This window comes from Pantherophis guttatus, chromosome 4, assembly GCF_059756535.1.
Source record: "Pantherophis guttatus breed Tessera chromosome 4, ASM5975653v1, whole genome shotgun sequence".
Taxonomy (NCBI): Eukaryota; Metazoa; Chordata; class Lepidosauria; order Squamata; family Colubridae; genus Pantherophis; species Pantherophis guttatus.
The window spans coordinates 1,772,183-1,793,672 of NC_142066.1; the positions used below are offsets into that span (position 1 = coordinate 1,772,183).

Below are 21,490 nucleotides of genomic sequence, written 5' to 3' on the forward strand. Positions count from 1 at the left end.
TCATGCAAAAATAGCCCGAAAAACGGGCAGGGGCGGGTCCAGCCAGTGGTGGGATTAGTCCGAACCGGTCAGAATTGCTGAATCCCACCTCTGCCTTTTGAGGCGGATGGCCAGGAGGCGGGGCTGGGTGTGATGAGTGACGTTGAGTTGGAGACACCCACCCAGTCACATGACCACCCGGCCACGCCTACCCAGGCAGAGAACTGGTTGTTAAATTATTTAAATCCCACCACTGGAGACTGGGAGTTCTAGTCCCGCCTTAGGCATGAAAGCCAGCTAGGTAACTTTGGGCCAATCACCGGGAGACTGGGAGTTCTAGTCCCGCCTTAGGGCATGAAAGCCGGCTGGGTAATTTTGGGCCAATCACCCGGAGACGGGGAGTTCTAGTCCCGCCTTAGGGCATGAAAGCCGGCTGGGTAATTTTGGGCCAATCACCCGGAGACGGGGAGTTCTAGTCCCACTTTAGGCATGAAAGCTGGCTGGGTAACTTTGGGCCAATCACCAGGAGACTGGGAGTTCTAGTCCCGCCTTAGAGCATGAAAGCCGGCTGGGTAATTTTGGGCCAATCACCCGGATACGGGGAGTTCTAGTCCCGCCTTAGAGCATGAAAGCCGGCTGGGTAATTTTGGGCCAATCACCGGGAGACTGGGAGTTCTAGTCCCGCCTTAGGCATGAAAGCCAGCTGGGTAATTTTGGGCCAATCACCCGGATACGGGGAGTTCTAGTCCCGCCTTAGGGCATGAAAGCCGGCTGGGTAATTTTGGGCCAATCACCAGGAGCCTGGGAGTTCTAGTCCCGCCTTAGAGCATGAAAGCCAGCTGGGTAATTTTGGGCCAATCACCCGGATACGGGGAGTTCTAGTCCCGCCTTAGGGCATGAAAGCCAGCTGGGTAACTTTGGGCCAATCACCGGGAGACTGGGAGTTCTAGTCCCGCCTTAGGCATGAAAGCCGGCTGGGTAACTTTGGGCCAATCACTGGGAGACTGGGAGTTCTAGTCCTGCCTTAAGGCATGAAAGCCGGCTGGGTAATTTTGGGCCAATCACCCGGAGACGGGGAGTTCTAGTCCCGCCTTAGGGCATGAAAGCCGGCTGGGTGACTTTGGGCCAATCACTGGGAGACGGGGAGTTCTAGTCCCGCCTTAGGCATGAAAGCCTCTCTCTCTTAGCCCAACCCACCTCACAAGGTTGTTGTTATGGAGGAAAATGTCAGAAGAAAGAGTATTGAGTCTCCTCGCCGACTTGAACCAGTGAAAAAAAACAGGAGATAAATAAATATATATATATATATCATATATAACACTGTGAGAGGGTTAACCTGTTCTGGGACCACCGGTTCTGTGAATGCAGCTAACCCGGGTTAAGGACATTGTGTGAACCCTGCACCCTTCTTCTCTTTCAGGGACATTAAGCAGTTCAAAGAAACCAGGAAGGAATTCGAGCGGGGCAGCGAAAGTCTCGGCAGCGCCTTGCACCATAACGCCGAGGTGCCCCGTCGGCGCCAACACGATGCCGAAGACGCCATGGTCGCCCTCAAAGCAGCCCGCACCACCTTCCGTAACCGAGCCCTCGACTACGTGCTGCAGGTGGGGGAGAGGTCCTGAAAGACCCCCCCCCGGCCAAGGGTCCCATTTCCGGGTCTGAGGGGGGGACGGACGGACGGTGAGGGCTCTTGGGACGGGTCGACGTGGCGGGTCGACGTGGGAATCGAACTCCCGATCCTTCTCCTGTCTTTCAGATCAATGTGATTCAATCCAAGAAGAAATTTGAGATCCTCAAATTCGTGAGTAACTCCCTTCCCCAACCTTGGTCTTCTTGGACTGCAAGTCCCATCATCCCCAGCCTTGAGCCTGTTGCCCGGAGAGGAGAGGGCCTTGCTAAGGGGGGGGGTGTATGTATGTGTAGCTTAGTTTTTGGCACACATTCACAAAGATGGCTTCTGTGGGATGCCGGAGTGTCTGGTGGAGCTGATTTGAGCGAGATTCGCACTCGGCACAGGGTGACACCGCAGCGCACCTGGGGGATTCTGGGAGTTGAAGTCCCGAGATCTCAACATGACCACATTTTAAGACATACAGGTAGTTCTCGACTTACAACGGTTCGTTTAGTGACCGTACAAAGTTACAACGGCACTGAAAATAGTGACTCACACTTACGACCGTTGAGGCATTCCCCAGAGTCACGGGATCAAAATTCAGACGCTTGGCAAGTGACTCACATTTATGACAGTCGCAGTGTCCCGGAGTCACGCGATTCCCCTTTTGCGACCTCCCGTCAAGCAAAGTCAATCGGGAAGCCAGATTCACTTAACAACGGGGTTGCTCACTGAACGGCTTTAGCGATTCACTTAACGACTGGGCCAAGGAAGGTCGAAAAAGCAGACAAAACTCACTTTAACAACTGTCTCACTTAGCAACAGAAATTTTAGGCTCCATCTTCGTCGTAAATCGTGATATAATCTGCCTTGACTTGGCTTTCTCACGCCAGAAAAAAAATCTCTTTTTCCCTTCTGATTTCAACCAAACTTTAGTTTTTGGGATCCCGGATGAGAAAATCCAAACACAGCACCTCTGAGCTCGTCAAAAGTTCCTTCCTCCAAAGGCTCCTGGTTTTGGGGGGTTTTTTTAACCTATTTTATCTGTCACTCTCTCTGTTTGCAAAGCACCGTTTTCAGGGCAGCCCAAATCTTACTTGAAGAGACCCCACTGGGGTGGGGGGTCTCCCTTCTGATGCCTCTGCTCCTTCCAGGTCTTGTCCTTCATGGAGGCCCAGTCCGTCTTCCTGGAACAGGGGTCTCGGGCGTCCAAAGAGCTGGAGGAATATCGCAAAAGCCTAGCTGCTCAGGTGAGGAGGACAAGCAGTGCTGAAAGTTTTTGTTTTTATTTATTTTATCTTTATTTTATTTTATTATTTTATTTTATTTTATTTTATTTTATTTTATTTTATTTTATTTTATTTTATTTTATTTTATTTTATTTATTTTATTATTTTATTATTTTATTTTATTTTATTTTATTTTATTTTATTTTATTTATTTTATTTTATTTTATTTTATTTTAATTTATTATTTTATTTTATTTTATTTTATTTTATTTATTTTATTATTTTATTTTATTTTATTTTATTTTATTTTATTTTATTTTATTTTATTCATTCCATTCCATTCTATTCCATTCCATTCTATTCTATTCTATTCTATTCTTACTTACTCCATTCCATTCCATTCCATTCCATTCCATTCCATTCTATTCTATTCTATTCTATTCTATTCTATTCTATTCTATTCTATTCTATTCTTACTTACTCCATTCCATTCCATTCTATTCCATTCCATTCCATTCCATTCCATTCCATTCCATTCCATTCCATTCCATTCCATTCCATTCTATTCTATTCTATTCTATTCTATTCTATTCTATTCTATTCTATTCTATTCTTACTTACTCCATTCCATTCCATTCTATTCTATTCCATTCCATTCCATTCCATTCCATTCCATTCTATTCTATTCTATTCTATTCTATTCTATTCTATTCCATTCCATTCCATTCTGTATTTTCTATTCTATTCCATTCCATTCCATTCTGTATTTTCTATTCTATTCTATTCTATTCTATTCTATTCTATTCTATTCTATTCTATTCTATTCTATTCTATTCTATTCTATTCTATTCCATTCCATTCCATTCCATTCTTACTTACTCCATTCCATTCCATTCCATTCCATTCCATTCCATTCCATTCCATTCCATTCCATTCTATTCTATTCTATTCTATTCTATTCTATTCTATTCTATTCTATTCCATTCCATTCCATTCCATTCCATTCCATTCTATTCTATTCTATTCTATTCTATTCTATTCTATTCCATTCCATTCCATTCCATTCCATTCCATTCCATTCCATTCCATTCTATTCTATTCTATTCTATTCTATTCTATTCTATTCTATTCTATTCTATTCCATATTTTCTACTGTTATTCTATTCTATTCCATTCCATTCCATTCTGTATTTTCTATTCTATTCTATTCTATTCTATTCTATTCTATTCTATTCCATTCCATTCCATTCCATTCCATTCCATTCCATTATTCTATTCTATTTTATTTTACTTTATTATTTTGCTTTATTGCATCTTTTATTTGTATTTTAATTTATTGACCATTTTACTTTATTTTCTGGTATGTTTTATTGCAAATTTTATTTATTTGCTGGTGTGTTTCATTTACATTTTATCGCATCTTTTACTTTATTGCATCTTTTACTTATATTTTAATTCATTGCCCAGCTAACTTTATTGTGTGTTTGATTCCTTCTTTATTGTATTTCACTGCAGATCTTATTTCATGTTATTGCATATTATTTCATATTATTGCATTTTTCATTTATTTCATTTTATTGATATTGTACTTTGCATTTTTATTTTGTTTTGCTGCCTATTTTACTTCATTGCATTTTTAAAAAAATTTCAATTATTATAAACGTAGGAGGGTGTGGGAGGCCAAACACAGTTATCTGTGCATGGAGAGATTGTCTGATCCTTGGGCCAGAATTAAGGGCAGAGAGGAGGAAATGGATGGAAGAGAGCTGGAGACCAGCCAGGAAAAAAAAAGAATCCTGAATAAACAGAAACTCTGACTTACTGACGGGGTGTGAAAATTGTCCTTGCGATTGAATTAACGATTGGTTCAAAGCCAGGCCAGGTGTGGAAAAAACAAAATCAATTGGTTGGGTGTGATGGGACTTGTAGTCCAACTACATATGAAGCATAACAGGACGCCTGTAGATTCACGTTCATTCAGATCCTATACAGGGAGTCCTCGACTTACGACTGTCATTGAGCCCCAAAATTCTGTTGCTTCGTTCCGTGAATTTTGCTCCCGTTTTACGAGCTTTCTTGCCTCGGCGGTTAAGTGAAACATTGCGGTTGTTAAGTGAGTCATGCGGTTGTTCAGTGAATCCGGCTTCCTCGTTGACTTGGATTGTCGGAAGGTTGCCAAATCTTTGCGACCGTCATAAATACGAGTCGGTCGCCAAGCCTTTCAATTTTAAATCGCGTGACCACGGGGATATCTCAACGGTCGTAAGTGTGAGAAACGGTCCTAAGTCACTTTTTTCCAGTGCTGTTGTAACTTCGGTCACTAAATGAACGGTCGTAAGTTGAGGACTGCCTTTGTCAGGGAAGAAAACAGAATTCAATTGTTTGCTGCTGAATATATCGATTTTTATTTTTATTTTTTGGACTGTAAACTGTCCAGAGTCACTGATTGAGACGGACAGAATTTATAGAAATTGAACGAATAAATCAATGCAGCCAGTCCTCGACTTCACAATAATTCGCTTAGTGACCGTTTGAATTTACGACGGCGCTGAAAAAAGCGAGCTAGGATCTCTTTTCGCACCGACGACCGCTTGCAGCATCCTCGTAGTTATGTGGTCAAAATTCGGGCGTTTTGGCAGTTGAATCCTATTTACGACGGTCGCAAGTTCCAAGGCCACGCGATCCCCTTTTGCGGCCTTCCGAGAAGCAACGTCCACAGGGGGGAAAAGCCGGATTCACTTAACGACCGTTTAACGACCTTAACAACTTTCGTAAAAGGGGTGCAAAACTCCTTGAAGAAATGTCTTGCTTAGCGACGTACATGGGGTTTTTTTGGCTGGATGGCGGTCATAAGTCGAGGACTTCCTGCAACTTCCATCCTGGGTTCTTGGCTTCAAACCTCACTGCAGCCGTTTCCTTTTGCAAGAATTGGACTTTCCTGCAAAGTGGACCCCCCCTCCCCTTGATCCTGGTTTGTGACCCCCTCCTCCCAGCCCAGGGATTTTACCGAAGGGAGGGTGATTTTTGGGGGGTTTTCTCCATCCTTCCCTTCGCCCCGAGATTTCCATGTCTTTTTTGTTTTCTTTTCCAGCTGCACGAACTGGTCCTGGAATCGGCCCGAGAGAAGAGGGACATGGAGCAGAGACACGCCGCCATAAAACAGAAGGTGAGGTCCCCGGGGTGAAACCTGGCTTAATAATTAACCAGGATTAATAGCGGTTACTGTGAGAGGGATCTTGGGGTCTTAGTGGACAACCAGCTAAATAGGAGCCAGCCGTGTGCAGCGGCAGCCAAAAAAGCCAATGCAATCCTAAATTGCATTAACAGAGGGATGCAATCAGGATCAAGGGAGGTACTAATACCACTCTACAAAGCCTTAGTAAGGCCACACCTAGAGTACTGCACCCAGTTTTGGTCACCACACTATAAAAAAAGATGTTGAGACTCTAGAAAAAGTGCAGAGAAGAGTAAGAAAGAGGATGAGGGGACTGGAGGCTCAAACATACGATGGACGGTTGCAGGAACTGGGCAATGGTTAGTCTACTGAAGAGGAGGACCAGGAAAGACAGGAGAGCAGTCTTCCAATATTTGGGGGGCTGCCCCAGAGAGGAGGAAGGGGGTCAAGCTGTTTTCCAAAGCTGGACAAGGAATAATGGATGGAAACTGACCAAGGAGAGATTCAGCCTGGAAATAAGGAGGAATTTTCGGACAGTGAGAACCATCAACCGATGGGACAGAAGTTGCCTTCAGAAGTTGTGAGAGCTCCATCACTGGAGGCTTTGAAGAAGAGACTGGACTGTCAGAAATGGTGGAGGGTCTCCTTCTTGGGCCCAAAAGGAGGAGTTTCCTTCGATAGTGGGAAATAGCTGACGTGGGATTTTGGCTTCTTGTTGGCCAACAGAAGGTCCTTTGCGGGCAGGTTCATGCTCTCTTCTCACCTTCTCCAGGATTTGAGCCAAGACGACGATGTCCCGGAAATCCAGGCCGAACCCGGCCAGGTGGTGACGGAAGGATATCTATACAAACGGGCCAGCAACGCCTTCAAGACCTGGAGCAGGTGAGCTTAGGCTGCCTTCCCTGGAGGAGCACACCTGCGGCCTCTCATAGAGCGGTGTTTGCCCACCTGAGCATCTTTAAGAGAGGTGGACTTCAACTCCCAGAATTCCCCAGTTTGATTTAAGATTTCTGGACTTCGACTCCCAGAATTCCCCAGTTTGATTTAAGATTTCTGGACTTCGACTCCCAGAATTCCCCAGTTTGATTTAAGATTTCTGGACTTCGACTCCCAGAATTCCCCAGACAGTCTGCTTTAAGATTTCTCTGGACTTCGACTCCCAGAATTCCCCAGTTTGATTTACAATTTCTGGACTTCGACTCCCAGAATTCCCCAGTTTGATTTAAGATATCTGGACTTCAACTCCCAGAATTCCCCAGTCAGTTTGATTTAAGATATCTGGACTTCAACTCCCAGAATTCCCCACAGTCTGCTTTATGATTTCTCTGGACTTCGACTCCCAGAATTCCCCAGTTTGATTTAAGATTTCTGGACTTCGACTCCCAGGATTCCTCAGTTTGATTTAAGATTTCTGGACTTCGACTCCCAGAATTCCCCAGACAGTCTGCTTTAAGATTTCTCTGGACTTCAATTCCCAGAATTCCCTAGTTTGATTTACAATTTCTGGACTTCGACTCCCAGAATTCCCCAGTTTGATTTACAATTTCTGGACTTCGACTCCCAGAATTCCCCAGTTTGATTTAAGATATCTGGACTTCAACTCCCAGAATTCCCCAGTCAGTTTGATTTAAGATATCTGGACTTCAACTCCCAGAATTCCCCAGTCAGTTTGATTTACAATTTCTGGACTTCAACTCCCAGAATTCCCCAGCTGGCAAGGGTTTACCAGAATTCAACATGGATAGGACAAGAACAAATATCATATTTTTGAATAGGGTAACTTTCTTAGTATAGGTACTCCTCAACTTCCAGCCATTCATTTAGTGACCGTTTGAAGTTACAACGGCACTGAAAAAAGTGACTTATGACCGTTTTTCACACTTACGACCATTGCAGCGTCCCCATTAACAACCGCCTTGCTTAGCAAGAAAAATTCTGCTCTTAACGGCGGTCGTAAGTCAGGGACTACCTCTGCCTGTTTAACCTTTGAGAGGTTGAAGGGAGCCTGGCCCTGCCATTGTTCTCGGTGAGGTAGACTGCTCTGGCCTAGGGAAGCTCTTCTGGTCCCTCCCTTCCCTGCTCACCGGCTGTGTCTCGATTGCAGGCGCTGGTTCTCCATCCAGAATAACCAGCTGGTGTATCAGAAGAAGGCCAAGGTGAGGGGGGGGCTCCTTTGGAGGAAAAGGGGGGCAGTTTTTATTGGGTGGGAGGGAGGGAAGGAAGGAAGGAAGGGGAGGAGAGGGAGGGAAAGGAAACGAAGGAAGCAGAACAAGAAAAAGAAGAGGAGGAACAAAAGAAAGAGGAAAGGAAGGGAGGAAAAGGAAAAATAAAAATGAAAGGAAGGAAGGAAGGGGAGGAGAGGGAGGGAAAGGAAACGAAGGAAGCAGAACAAGAAAAAGAAGAGGAGGAACAAAAGAAAGAGGAAAGGAAGGGAGGAAAAGGAAAAATAAAAATGAAAGGAAGGAAGAGAAGAAAAAAGAAAGAAAAAGAAAGAAAAAGAGTGAGGGAGGGTGGAAGGAAGGAAGGAAGGAAAAAGGAGAGGGAGGCAGGACAAGAAGAAGAAGGAAAAGAAGAGAGTGGGATAAAGAGGAGAATAGGGAGGGAAGAAAGGAAGGAGAGGGAGGGAGGGATGATAAGAAGGAAGGAGAAAAACAAAAAAGAAGGGGAGGGAGGGATAAAGAAAGGATAGGAGAAGGAGATGGGAGGAAGAGAGGAAAGAGAAAGAAAGGAAGGGAGAGAGAAAGAGAAAAAAGGCAGAAAGAAAGAAGAAAAAAGAAAAAAGTGAGGGAGGGTGGAAGAAAGGAAGGAAGGAAAGAGGGAGGGAGGACAAGAAGGAAGGAGAAGAAGGAAAAGAAGAGGGAGGGATAAAGGAGAAGAGGGAGGGAAGAAAGGAAGGAGAGGGAGGGAGGGATGACAAGAAGAAAGGAGAAGAACAAAAAGGGGAGGGAGGGATGAAGAAAGGATAGAAGGAGATGAGAGGAAGAGAAAAGAAAGGGAGAAAGGAAGGGAGAGAGAAAGAGAAAGAAAGAAAAAAAGAAAAAAGGGAGGGTGGAAGAAAGGAAAGAGGGAGGGAGGACAAGGAAGGAGAAGAAGGAAAAGAAGAGGGAGGGATAAAGGAGAAGAGGGAGGGAAGAAAGGAAGGAGAGGGAGGGAGGGATGACAAGGAAGGAGAACAAAAAGGGAGGGAGGGATGAAGAAAATAGGGGAAGGAGATGGGAGGAAGAGAAAAGAAAGAGGGAGGAAGGGAGAGAGAGAAAGAAAAAAGGCAGAAAGAAGAAAGAAAAAAGTGAGGGAGGGTGGAAGAAAGGAAGGAAGGAAAGAGGAGCGGGAGGGAGGACAAGAAGGAAGGAGAAGAAGGAAAAGAAGAGGGAGGGATAAAGAGGAGAAGAGGGAGGGAAGAAAGGAAGGAGAGGGAGGAAGGGATGACAAGAAGGAAGGAGAAGAACAAAAAGGGAGGGAGGGATGAAGAAAGAATAGGAGAAGGAGATGGGAGGAAGAGAAAGGAAAGAGGGAGGAAGGGAGGGAGAGAGAGAAAGAGAAAAAAGGCAGAAAGAAAAGAAAGAAAGAAAGATGGTCGGATGGATGGAAATGCCGGAGGTTTTTCTCTCCAACGTCTGGGTGGGAGTGGGGGGCCTGTGGACGTGCTGGACCCCCTCACCTCATCCTCTTCTTCTTCCTCCCCCCTTTTCTCCCTCCCCCCAAACCCCCAGGACGTGGTGACGGTGGTAGTGGAAGATCTCCGTCTCTGTACGGTCAAGCCGTGTCCGGATCACGAGCGCCGCTTCTGTTTCGAGGTGGTCTCCCCCTCCAAGTGAGTCCCCTCCCCTCTTCCTCCCAGGCCGTTCACACGGGGGAGGTCAAAAAAGTCAAGATGGCGCCCTGGCCCTTCCCATCAATGCTCTTGAAGGGGGTGGCCAGCAGAGCCCTCGCCCATCCCGGATTTCTCTCGCCCTCAAAAAGAACCAGAATCCCATTTTCCTCTCTTTTTCGCCTCTCGTTCTTCGACATTTCGTCGAAGGTCGTCCTTGGTTTACGACCACAACGGAGGCCCACGCTTTCGTCACTAAGTGGAGACGTTTCTTAAGTGAATTTTGTCCCATTTTTATACCTTTAAGCTGATGCGATTGTGAGGTGAATCGCCGCCGTTCTTGAATGAGTCACCCCGTCATTAAGTGAATCCGGCTCCCCCCCCCCCGTTGACTTGCACCCGAATGTAAATCACGGGGTCGTAAGTGTGAAAAACGGTATAACGACTGCAACAATTATAATAATAATATAACAATGTGGTGATTCATTTAACGACTGTGGTGAGAACGGTTGTAAAACGGGGCAAAATTCACTTAGCAACTGTCTCACTTAACAACAGAAACATTGGGCTCCATTGCGGTCGTAAGTCAAGGACTGCCTGTATCTCTGATGGGTCCAGGGTCAATTATCCTCTCCTTCCGTCTCGCTTTAGGGCGTGCCTCCTGCAGGCCGATTCGGAGCATCACCTACAGGCCTGGATGTGCGCCGTCCAAAACAGCATCGCCTCGGCGTACAACGAGGACCGGCCAGAATCCCCTGGGCAGGTAAGACCTGGCGGCCTCCAACCCAAATGGCGATGAGGTCGTTATAAGAGATGTCGGGTTCGGAGGTCCTCGTTTTACGACCGTTCGTTTAACGATGATTTGAAGTTACAAAGGTCTTTTTAAAAAGTGACATGACTTTGTCCTCCCGTTATGACCGTCGCACCACCCGTGGGGTCACGTGACGGCCATTGGGGCACTCGGCAAGGGTCTCACATTACGACAGTTGAGGAATTTGGGGGGGTCCATTGTGGTCATAAGTCGAGGACATACAGCTTTCATAACAGCAAGGACGATTAGCCAGTGGAATGGCTTGCCACCAGAAATTATGGGTGCTCCATCACTGGAGATTTTTAAGAAGAGGCTGGACAGCCACTTGTCTGAAATGATTATAGGGTCTCCCGCTTGAGCAGGGGGCTGGAGTAGATGACCTCTGAGGTCCCTTCCGGCTCTATTCTGATTACATTACATACATATTTTTACATGTATTACATACACAGAGTACATTGCATACACATTTGTCTGGAACAGTATCTGAGGGTTGGACTAGAGGACCTCCAAGGTCCCATCCAGCTCAATTCTGATTACATTACATATTTATCTGAAATGGTGTAGGGTCTCCTGCCTGGGAAGGGGGTTGGACTAGAAGACCTCCAGGGTCCCTTCTGATTACATTACATACACATTGTTAAGGAATTCGCAGAGTAATCCTTGAGTACCAAGGGTGTGCACATGAAAGCGACTGAGTAGTTACGAATAAACACAGTCAACACAGAGATACACTGAGTTGTGTTTACTTTCAGGAAATAGTAAGGCACAGTCCAATAAACAGTCCAGGTCATACACATATAAAGCAGGAGATAGCCAAAACGACAATCCAGGGATAATCGAATAACAAAGTCTTCTTACCAGTCATCACAGTCATTCACAATAAAAAGTTCTTCTGGATTTGCATGCAGAGCTATCAGAGAGCAAGAACTGCAAAGAGAAAACAAACCATGTTTGTAGCTCCCTCTTAAGGAGATTGGCTACAGAGCTAACCAATCAGGACACAGTATGATGCAATTCAGCAGTGTTACATACTTATTTCCTAACACACATCATGCCTCCCGCCTGAGCAGAAGGTTAGACTAGATGACCTCTAAGGTCCCTTCCGGCTCTATTCTGGTTGAATCCTCTCCCTGTGCATGCTGGCTTTTGCTGATAATGCTTCTTCTTTTTTTTTTCTTTTCTTTTTTCTTTTGGGGGGGACAGCACCTGGAGCGGAGCGCATCCATGACGGCGGCCACCTTGCAGTCCCCCTCCAGCCGCAAACTGCGTGGCGGGGTGGACAAACATGTGGTGGATCAGGTGCAGCGCCTGGAGGGCAACGCTCAGTGCTGCGACTGCCGGGAGGCGGCACCCGAGTGGGCCAGCATCAACCTGGGCATCACCCTTTGCATCGAGTGCTCCGGCATCCACAGGTGCCTCACGGCAAGGAACCCAATGGGGTTGGGCTAGATGACCTCTGGGGTCCCTTCCATCCCCCCTCCCCGGGAACCCTTTGATGGAGGCTTTTAAGAAGGGATCGGACAACCGTTTGTCTGGAATGGGATGGGGTCTCCTCCTTCAGCAGGGGGTTGGGCTAGATGACCTCCAGGGTCCCTTCCATCCCCCCCCGGGACTCCTTTGAGCCAGGGGGTTGGGCTAGATGACCTCCAGGGTCCCTCCCAATTCTGTTATTCTGTTCAAATTTGAGATAAACCAAAGATAAACCAGAATAAAAACGGGGGTTGCAAGAAAGGACACATAAGAGTGCCCGAAATAGCCACCGAAGATGGGAGAAAGGGGTTACAGGTGGTCCTCGACTTAACAACGGTTCGTTTAGTGACCGTTCCAAGTTGCAACACAGCTGAAAAAAAGTGGCTCGGGACGGTTTTACACATTTACAGCCATCGCAGCCATACCCCCGCGGTCACGGGATCAAAAAATTCAGACACTCGTATTTATGACGGTCGCAGCGTCCCGGGGTGTGTTATGTCCCGCGATCCCCTTTTGCGACCGTCCGACGAGCCAAGTCGACGGGGGAAGCCAGATTCCCTTAACAACCCCGGCAGGAAAGGCAGTCAAAGTCTCGCTTAGCAACGGAAATGTTGGGTCATAAGTCGAGGACAGCCTGCATTAGATAAGGATTCGGTCTTTTGCCGTGTTGGAAGGAAAAGATCTGGGGGGTGGGGGGTGCGTGACTTCGTAATTTGCGACGTGGACGCCACAGTGGTGGGAGGGGGCCGTGGCTGTTAGTGGACCCCGAGAGAAGAGGCCGATTTGTCTTCACCTGTTGAACCGTGCCTGATTTCCACCCGCTTCCTCTGCCGTAGGAGTCTGGGGGTGCATTTCTCCAAGGTGAGGTCCCTCACGCTGGATGCCTGGGAGCCCGAACTGGTCAAGGTAAGGGGGGGGGAGGCAGGGGGCGGCGGAGGAAGGTGGGAAATAGGTCACCATGCCTGAAAAGTAGGAAATTGGGTGGGGGGGCTGGATGGGGAGGGGGCTAGGAGGGACCCCTTGATGTGGGGGGAATAGGCTGTTTTTCCGGAAAACGTCTGCAGAGATTCTGGGCCACCCAGAGTCAGCGAGCCTTCGAGTTAAAAGGTGGGCGAGATTCGAACCCAGGATGGCAAAGGGATCTGGATCTGGTGGGGGGGGGCACATGCTGAAACCTTGGGGCACGGATCCACGGGGGTAGGGGTGGGGGGGGTGGCAGCCCATAGAAGTAGTATTTTGAGGGAGGAAGAGAGAGAGGGGTGGAGAGGAAGAAAGGGAGGGAGGAGTAAGGGTGGGAGAGAGGAAAGAAGGAAGGGAGAAGAAGGAGGAGGGAAGGAGAAAAAAGGGAGGGAGGGAGGGAAGGAAAGAAGGGAAGGAAGAGGAAGGGAGAGGGAGGAAGAAAGGAAGGAGAGGGAGGAGAAATATGGAGGGAAGGAAGGGAGGGAAAAGAAAAGAGGGATAGGAGGGAAGGAGGAAGAACAGGGAGGGGAGGGAGGAGAAAAAGGGAAGGAAGGAAGAAATGAAAAGGAAGGAAAGAAGAGGAAGGAGAAAAGGAGAGGAAAGGGAGGGAGGAAGAAGAGGGGAGGGAGGAAGAAAGAAAGAAAGACAGAAAGGAAGGAAGGAAGAAAAAAGAAAGAAGTAGGGAGGGAGAAGTAAAAAGAAGGAGAGAGGGAAGGAAGGAAGGAAGAAGGAGGGGAGGGAGGAGAAAAAGGGAAGGAAGGAAGAAAGAAAGAAAAAGAAGGAAGAAGTAGGGAGGGAGAAGTAAAAGAAAGGAAAGGGAGGGAGGGAAGGAAGGAAGGAAAGGGAGGGGAAGTTTTTAGTGTTTTGGGGACACAGCTGTCGAACTCCTGCCAGACACCTTCGCTGCCGCCTCTTACTCCTCCGCTACTCTTTCCCTACTGCTTGGAGGCGAGGTCCCCAGAGTGGACCCTGAGATGAAGCCCCGCCCCCTCCCTAAGCCCCTCCCCTTGTCACCTGCAGCTGATGACCGTCTTGGGCAACCGGGTGATCAATCAGATCTACGAGGCCAGGGTGGAGGAGATGAACATGAAACGCCCCCAACCTGGAAGTTCCAGGTAAGAATCCCCCCACCCCCTCCGGCCCCTTCTATCAAAATGCCCCCCACCCACCACCCACCCCCCAATTGCCAATCAAGAGTCTCCATCATCCAGGTAGTAGAGATGTCTGGAGGTTGAGTGACGGCAAACGACTTTTTTTTTTCTTTTTTGCTGTTTCCGCACCTGCCCTCCAGGGGGCGCCGCTGCCCCGAAGGGCTGCAGTTACATGCCTTGGCCTCTAGATGGCCTCTTGGGACACCGCAGGGCCACCCTGTCTGGCCCTCCTCCTACAGGTGCCTTCCAGATGTCTTGTCCAATTCGGAGAAGCTTACCCTAAACCTCACGTCTCGCTGGGCGGGGCAAGCGAGCGAGCAGGCGGCAAGTGGGCGGGGCAAGCGAGCGAGCAGGCGGCAAGTGGGCGGGGCAAGCGAGCGGGTGGCAACCGGTTCGGGGGCGCTGCCAGTTACCAATTCGGCGACCGAGGCCGAATCGGTAACTCCGAATTCGGCGACTGTTAGCGGTTCGCCCGAACCGGTGCGAATCGGTAGAAACCCACCACTAGTCCCGATCCCCCCGACCCGTCCAAAGGTTCTGGGTGCGAGAGGATGACGGATCCTAATCCCTCCCTTCCGAAGAGCAAAACCCGAAAAGTGACGGCTGTCATTCTTTGTCCAGATCCGAGAAGGAAGCCTGGATCCGAGCCAAATACGTGGAAAGGAAATTTATCACCAAGTTCCCCAACCCCGGGGCGCCCCTGAGCCGCAGCAGCAGAGAGCCCGGCGGGCAGGAGAGATCCCCGCGGCCGTTTCCCAAGCCCAAACCGCCGGGCCACATCCGCCGGGGCCCAGGTAAGAGGGAGGAGGGAGGGGTCTTCTTCTCTTTCTCCCAAAGTGGGAGGGAGGGAGGCTCCTTCCGCCGTTCACCGTCCCCTCGGGGCTCACGCTGCGCCCGCCACCCCTGCGCTCCTGCACACCTTCACGGGGTCTCTTGTGCACCACTTCACACCCTCACAACTCTTGCCTACCTGACCCATGCTGGAGGGTCCTTCCTTCCTTCCTTCCTTCCTTCCTTCCTTCTCTTTCCTCCTCTCTCCTTCCTTCCCTCCCACTCTCCTTTCTCTTCCCCCTCCCTCCCTCCCTCCTTCCTCCAATTCTCCTTCTTTCCTTTCTTCCTCCTCCTTCCCCCTCCCTCCTTCCTTCCCTCTTTCTCTCACTCCCTTGCTTCCTTCCCCCCACTCTTACTCCTCCCTCCCCCTCTGCTTCCTTCCTACCTTTCCTTCTGTCTTTCCATCCCCCCTCCCTCTCTCCCTCCTCCTTCCTTCCTTCTCTCCTTCCTTCTCCTTCCATCCTCTTTCCCTCCTTCCCTACTTACTTAACTTCCTCCCTCCTCCCTTCCTTTTCCTCCTTCCTTCCTTCCAACCTCCCTCCCTCTCTCCCTCCTCCTTCCTTCCTTCTCTCCTTCCTTTCCTTCCATCCTCTTTCCCTCCTTCCTTCCTTCCACCCTTCCTTTCCTTCCATCCTCTTTCCCTCCTTCCCTCCTTACTTACTTCCTCCCTCCTCCCTTCCTTTTCCTCCTTCCTTCCTTCCAACCTCCCTCCCTCTCTCCCTCCTCCTTCCTTCCTTCCATCCTTCCTTTCTTTCCATCCTCTTTCCCTCCTTCCTTCCTTCTCTCCTTCCTTTCCTTCCATCCTCTTTCCCTCCTTCCCTCCTTACTTACTTCCTCCCTCCTCCCTTCCTTTTCCTCCTTCCTTCCTTCCAACCTCCCTCCCTCTCTCCCTCCTCCTTCCTTCCTTCCATCCTTCCTTTCTTTCCATCCTCTTTCCCTCCTTCCTTCCTTCTCTCCTTCCTTTCCTTCCATCCTCTTTCCCTCCTTCCCTCCTTACTTACTTCCTCCCTCCTCCCTTCCTTCCAACCTCCCTCCTCCCTCCCTCTCTGCTTCCTCCCTCCGTTCCCTCCCTCCTTCCTCCCACCTTTCCTTTCCTCCCTCCCTCCTTCCCTCCTCCCTCCCTCTCTGCTTCCTTCCCTCCCTCCTTCCTTCCTTCTCTCTCCCTTCTTCCTTCCTTCCCTTCTTCCCTCTCTCTCTCCCTCCCTGCCTCCCTCTTTCCTTCCTTCCTTCCCTTCTTCCCATCTCCAACCAACCGCCTTTTTATCAAATCTTTACAAAAAACTTGGCAACCAGTCCTCACTTTCTTGACCTTACAGATCTGAACAGCGAGGAAATCAGAGTCACAGTTTCACTTAACGACCGAGTCGCTGTGTCCCCACTGTGGTCGCTAACTGAGGATGACCTCTACATCTTGTTTATTTTTCCCGCTTCCTCTCCCAGGGCTCCGCGAGGGGGTCTCCCCGAGCCGGGCTGCTCCAGCCTCCGAGGACCTGCGCCATTTGCACCCAGGAGCCCTGCTCTACCGTGCGGCCGCAGCGCCCCCTAGCTTGCCCACCATGTCGGACGCTCTGGCTCACGGGGCGGACGTTAACTGGGTCAACACGGCCCAGGAAAGCCGGACCCCGCTGCTCCAGGCCGTGGCTGCCGTAAGTCTGCATTCCTTGGGAGTGGGTGATGGGTTAGGGTCTCCCCATCACCGACGGCTGTGCCGCCCCCATGAGGTCGATTGGCGTAGAGACCATCCTCGACTTACAACCATTCGCTTAGTGACCGGTCAAAGTTAGAACAGCTCTGGAAAATGTGACTTACGACCGTTTTTCACACTTAGCGATGGTCGCAGCGTCCTGGGTGGGGTCACGTGATCGAAAGTTGGATGCTTGCCAGCTGACTCGTATTTATGACTTATAACTATTCGCTTAGTGACCGGTCAAAGTTAGAACAGCTCTGGGAAATGTGACTTACGACCGTTTTTCACACTTAGCGACGGTCGCAGCGTCCCGGGTGGGGTCACGTGATCGAAAGTTGGATTCTTGCCAGCTGACTCGTATTTATGACTTGTAACCTTTTGCTTAGTGACCGGTCAAAGTTAGAATGTCTCTGAAAAACGTGACTTAGGACCGTTTTTCACACTTAACGACGCTCGCAGCATTCTCCGGGCTCACGTGATCCTCTTTTGCGACCGTCGGACAAGCAGACTCAACAGGGAAGCCCTGTTCGCTTAACGACCTCGGGATTAATTTCACAACTGCGGCGATTCCCTGAACAACTTATGGCCGGAAAGGTCGTTGAATGGGGCACCGCTGTCTCGCTTAGCCAGAGAAATTCAGGGCCATGTTGTGGTCGTAAATCGAGGACTGCCTGTAATTGGCTTCCCATAAAATTCAAAAGAAATCGAACCAGAGGCTTTGCTCGCCGGCAAAAAACAAGCCCGTTGTTTTGCCGGTAAGCAAGGCACAAACTCGGCTTTTTGTGGCCTCTGAGCATGTGCAGTGATGCCAACTCATTGGGGTGTCATGACAGGTGCCTATAAAGGAGGGGCCTGTTGAGTGATGTCCCTAGGGGGAGGGGCTTGCCCCAGGTTGCCCCGCCTCTCCCTTTTCTACGGAACCCCATATTTTTGTGTTGTTTTTTTTGCAGAATTCGCTGCTGGCGTGTGAATTTTTGCTTCAAAACGGGGCCAACGTTAACCAGAGCGACTCCAAAGGCCGGGGACCCTTGCACCACGCCACCATCCTGGGCCACACCGGGTAGGATCCGTGGTTCTCACGAGCGCCTGGTTTATTCCTCGTGGCGCTCTGTCTCCGGGTTTAAATCTCAATTTATTTGAAAGGCTTAGTAAGGCCACACCTGGAAGGAATCCTGCCTCCCGTTTGGGTCCCCACATTAGAAAAAAGATGCTCAGACTTTGGAAACAGTGCAGAGAAGAGCAACTGGGAGAGGAAAGAGAAAAAGAAAGAAAGAGAGAGGGAGGGAGGGAAAAGAGAAAGAAAGAAAAAGAAAGGAGAGAACAAGGAAGAAAGAAAAAAGGAAGAAAGAAAGAGAAAGAAAGAAAGAAAGAAAAAAGATAGAAAGGGAGGGAGGGAGGGAAAAGAGAAAGGAAGGAAGGAAGGAATGGAAGAAAGAGAGGGAGGGAGGGAAAAGAAAGAAAGAAAGAAAGAAAGAAAGAAAGAAAGAAAGAAAGAAAGAAAGAAAGAAAAAAGGGAGGGAGGGAAAAGAGAAAGAAAGAAAGGATAGAAAAGAAAGAAAAAAAGAAAAAAGGAAGAAAGAAAGAGAAAGAAAGAAAAAAGAAAGGGAGGGAGGGAGGGAAAAGAGAAAGGAAGGAAGAAAGGAAGGAAGAAGGAATGGAAGAAAGATGGAGGGAAAAGAAAGAAAGAAGGAAAGACGAAAGAGAGGGAGGGAAAAGAGAAAGAAGGAAGGAAGGAAACGAAAGAAGAGAGGGAGGGAAAAGAGAAAGGAGGGAAGGAAGGAAGGAAAAAGGAAAGGAAGAAAGATGGAGGGAAAAGAAAGAAGGAAAGAAGAAAGAGAGGGAGGGAGGGAGGAAAAAGAAAGAAAGAGGAAGGAAACAAAAGAAGGAAAGGAAAGAAGAGAAGAGGGAGGGAGGGAAAAGAGAAATGAAGGAAGGAAGGAAGGAAAAAGGAAAGGAAGAAAGATGGAGGGAAAAGAAAGAAAGAAGAAAGAGGGAGGGAAAAGAAAGAAAGAAGGAAGGAAGGAAACGAAAGAAGAGAGGGAGGGAAAAGAAAGAAAGAAGGAAGGAAGGAAACGAAAGAAGAGAGGGAGGGAAAAGAGAAAGGAAGGAAGGAAGGAAAAAGGAAAGGAAGAAAGATGGAGGGAAAAGAAAGAAAGAAGGAAAGAAGAAAGGGAGGGAAAAGAGAAGGAAGGAAGGAAACGAAAGAAGAGAGAGGGAGGGAAAAGAGAAAAGAAAGAAAGAAAGAAAGAAAGAGAAAGAAAAAAAGAAAGGGAGGGAGGGAAAAGAGAAAAGGAAAGAAGGAAAGGAAGAAAGAGAGGGAGGGAGGGAAAAGAGAAGGAAAGAAGAAAGGGAGGGAGGGAGGGAAAAGAAAGAAAGGAAGGAAACGAAAGAAGGAAAGGAAAGAAAAAAGAAGAGGGAGGGAAGGAAAGGAAAGGAAAGAAAGAAAGAAAGAAAGAAAGAAAGAAAGAAAGAAAGAAAGAAAGAAAGAAAGAAAGAAAGAAGAGAAAGGAGAGAAGCAACCTGAAATTTCCTGACAGTGAAGACAATTAACCAGTGGAACTGCTTGCCACCAGAAGTTGTGGATGCTTTCATCTCTGGAGGTTTTTAAGAAGAAACTGGACAGTCACTTGTCTGAGATGTTACAGGGTTTCCTGCTTGAGAAGGGGTTGGACTAGAAGACCTCCAAGGTCCCTTCCAACTCCATTATTCTGTTATTCTATAATTCCAGGTCAATTAACCAGTGGAACAGCTCGCCACTAGAAATTGTGGGGGCTGATTTTTGAAAGAAATGCCTGAGCCGCTTAGAATAATATATAGAGAGGCTGAATTACACCTTCGACTTAATAACCGTTCGTTTAGTGACCGTTGGAAGTTATATCAATGAGAAAACCGATTTATGGCTTATTTTTCAACCTCGGCAAGTTTCAAACGGGAGGGACTTCGACTCCCAGAATTCCCCAGGCGGCTTGGCTTTGGCTTAGCTGGGGAATTCTGGGGCTTGTAGTCCGCCCTTCAAAAAAAACGGCCGAGGTTTGAGCTTGCCCTAATGAGAAGTTTGCAAAAGCTGTTGAGGTCGGGGATGATGGGTGTTGGAGTCGACCAGGGAAAGATTGTCCTTGGGATGTATCAGTCCGGGGGTTTCTGCAACACGTGATTCGCGCTCAAATTTTGTCGTTTTTATGATACGACGCAGGTAGTCCTCCATTTATGACCGTTCGGTCGCTTAGTGACCGAAGTTTCAGTGGCACTGGGAAAAAAAGCGAGTTATGACCGTTTTTCACACTTACGACCATCACAGTCTCGTGACCAAAATCCAGAGGGCTTTTGCAACTGGCATGTACTTAACGACAGTTGCGCGATCATGGGGAAGCTGGATTCGCTTAACGACCGGGCGACTCACTTAACGACAGGGGAGTTGTCTCTTGCTGACATTTCATTAGCAAACCCACTTAAATTATTCGCTTAACAGCGGTGGCAAGAAACCTTGCACAATGGGGGGAAGCCCCACAAAGGCCTCGCTTAGTGGTGGGAATGCCGATTGTGGTCGTAAACCGAGGACTACCTGAAATTATAGATTTTTTTTTTTTTTTAATTTTGGTTCACCCAAGGAGCGGAACGATCTGTCTCTCCTCTTATTTCAACCTCTGTACCCCATTTTTTTTCTTCTCCCTCCCCCTCCCCAGGCTGGCCTGCCTGTTTCTGAAACGGGGTGCCAACATGAATGCGGTCGACGGGGAAGGCAAGGACCCCCTTGGCATCGCCATCGATTCGGCCAACGCTGATATTGTGACCCTGTAAGAGAGGGGGCGCCGGGGAGCGGGTGCCAATCTTGGCCTTTGGAGGAAGGCGGGATACATTGGGGGGGGGGTCTTGGCTTTCCAATGAAACTCCGCCCTGTCCCCCCCGCAATTTGAAGAATGGAGGGTAATGAATCGGGATGCCAGAAGTGGATTTGTGGCATGGAAGAGGGTCACCCAGTGGCCATCCAGACCCTCCCTCCCATTTGTGGGGGGGGGGTTCCGTGACCAGGTTTTAAGATCGGACACGTTCTCCGTGGTTTCTTGTCCCTTCCTGTTTGCCCTCTGAGCATGTAAAGATCAACCAGGACTGAATGCAGCCTGGAAGATTCCCACTCGGGTCTTAACGAGTGGGCGTTTCTGAATAGTCTCCTAGGACGGCCCCGGAAACAACGTGTTGCAGTAGTCTAGTCGCCATTATAGTAAGGTTCTCCATATGGTTGGGATGCAAGTCTCCCAAATTTCCTGCAAGGTAGAGACTTACATTAATGGGGTATTTAGAGGGGAGGGGGTGCCATATTTGAGAGGAAGGGGCTGGGCATAACCAGGATAAATGTACCATGCGTATGTACCACTCTCGGTGTCTATGACGTCTCCTTCCTTTCTCTAAAGGTTGCGACTGGCCAAGATGCGGGAAGCTGAGCTGGCCTTGGGCCAGTCAGGTGAGTCTTGCCCTCTGTAAGAAGGAATGGAGACAGGAGAGATGGAAGAGGGAAACCGACTCGGCTCTAACCCGGATGTTCCTTTGCCAAATGTGGATTTTCAGATGAAAAAAGTGGATTTTAAGGCCTAGAGTAGGACTAGAATTCCCAGTCTCCTGGTGATTGGTACAAAGTCACCCAACTCTCTTTCATGCCTAAGGCAGGACTAGAACTCACTGTCTCCTGGTGATTGTTACAAAGTCACCCAACTGACATTCATATTTAAGTCAGAACTAGAATTCACCGTCTCCTGGTGATTGGCCCAAAGTCACCCAGCCA

At 48.5% G+C, this 21,490-nt stretch overlaps 1 protein-coding gene across 1 annotated transcript in view; it reads left to right on the top strand.

The window, feature by feature from the left end:
• The window catches only part of ACAP1 (ArfGAP with coiled-coil, ankyrin repeat and PH domains 1), a 38,745-nt gene that overhangs the window by 13,718 nt on the left and 3,537 nt on the right, over window positions 1-21,490 (top strand). Inside the window, exons 6-21 of the mRNA XM_060685242.2 lie at window positions 1,400-1,583; window positions 1,736-1,780; window positions 2,746-2,841; window positions 5,912-5,986; window positions 6,768-6,877; window positions 8,100-8,151; window positions 9,706-9,806; window positions 10,455-10,566; window positions 11,818-12,026; window positions 12,921-12,990; window positions 14,065-14,159; window positions 14,817-14,989; window positions 16,467-16,672; window positions 17,664-17,773; window positions 20,397-20,507; window positions 21,123-21,172. Of these exons, the coding sequence (XP_060541225.2) occupies window positions 1,400-1,583; window positions 1,736-1,780; window positions 2,746-2,841; window positions 5,912-5,986; window positions 6,768-6,877; window positions 8,100-8,151; window positions 9,706-9,806; window positions 10,455-10,566; window positions 11,818-12,026; window positions 12,921-12,990; window positions 14,065-14,159; window positions 14,817-14,989; window positions 16,467-16,672; window positions 17,664-17,773; window positions 20,397-20,507; window positions 21,123-21,172 (1,799 nt within the window). The remainder of the gene's footprint in view (window positions 1-1,399; window positions 1,584-1,735; window positions 1,781-2,745; window positions 2,842-5,911; window positions 5,987-6,767; window positions 6,878-8,099; window positions 8,152-9,705; window positions 9,807-10,454; window positions 10,567-11,817; window positions 12,027-12,920; window positions 12,991-14,064; window positions 14,160-14,816; window positions 14,990-16,466; window positions 16,673-17,663; window positions 17,774-20,396; window positions 20,508-21,122; window positions 21,173-21,490) is intronic.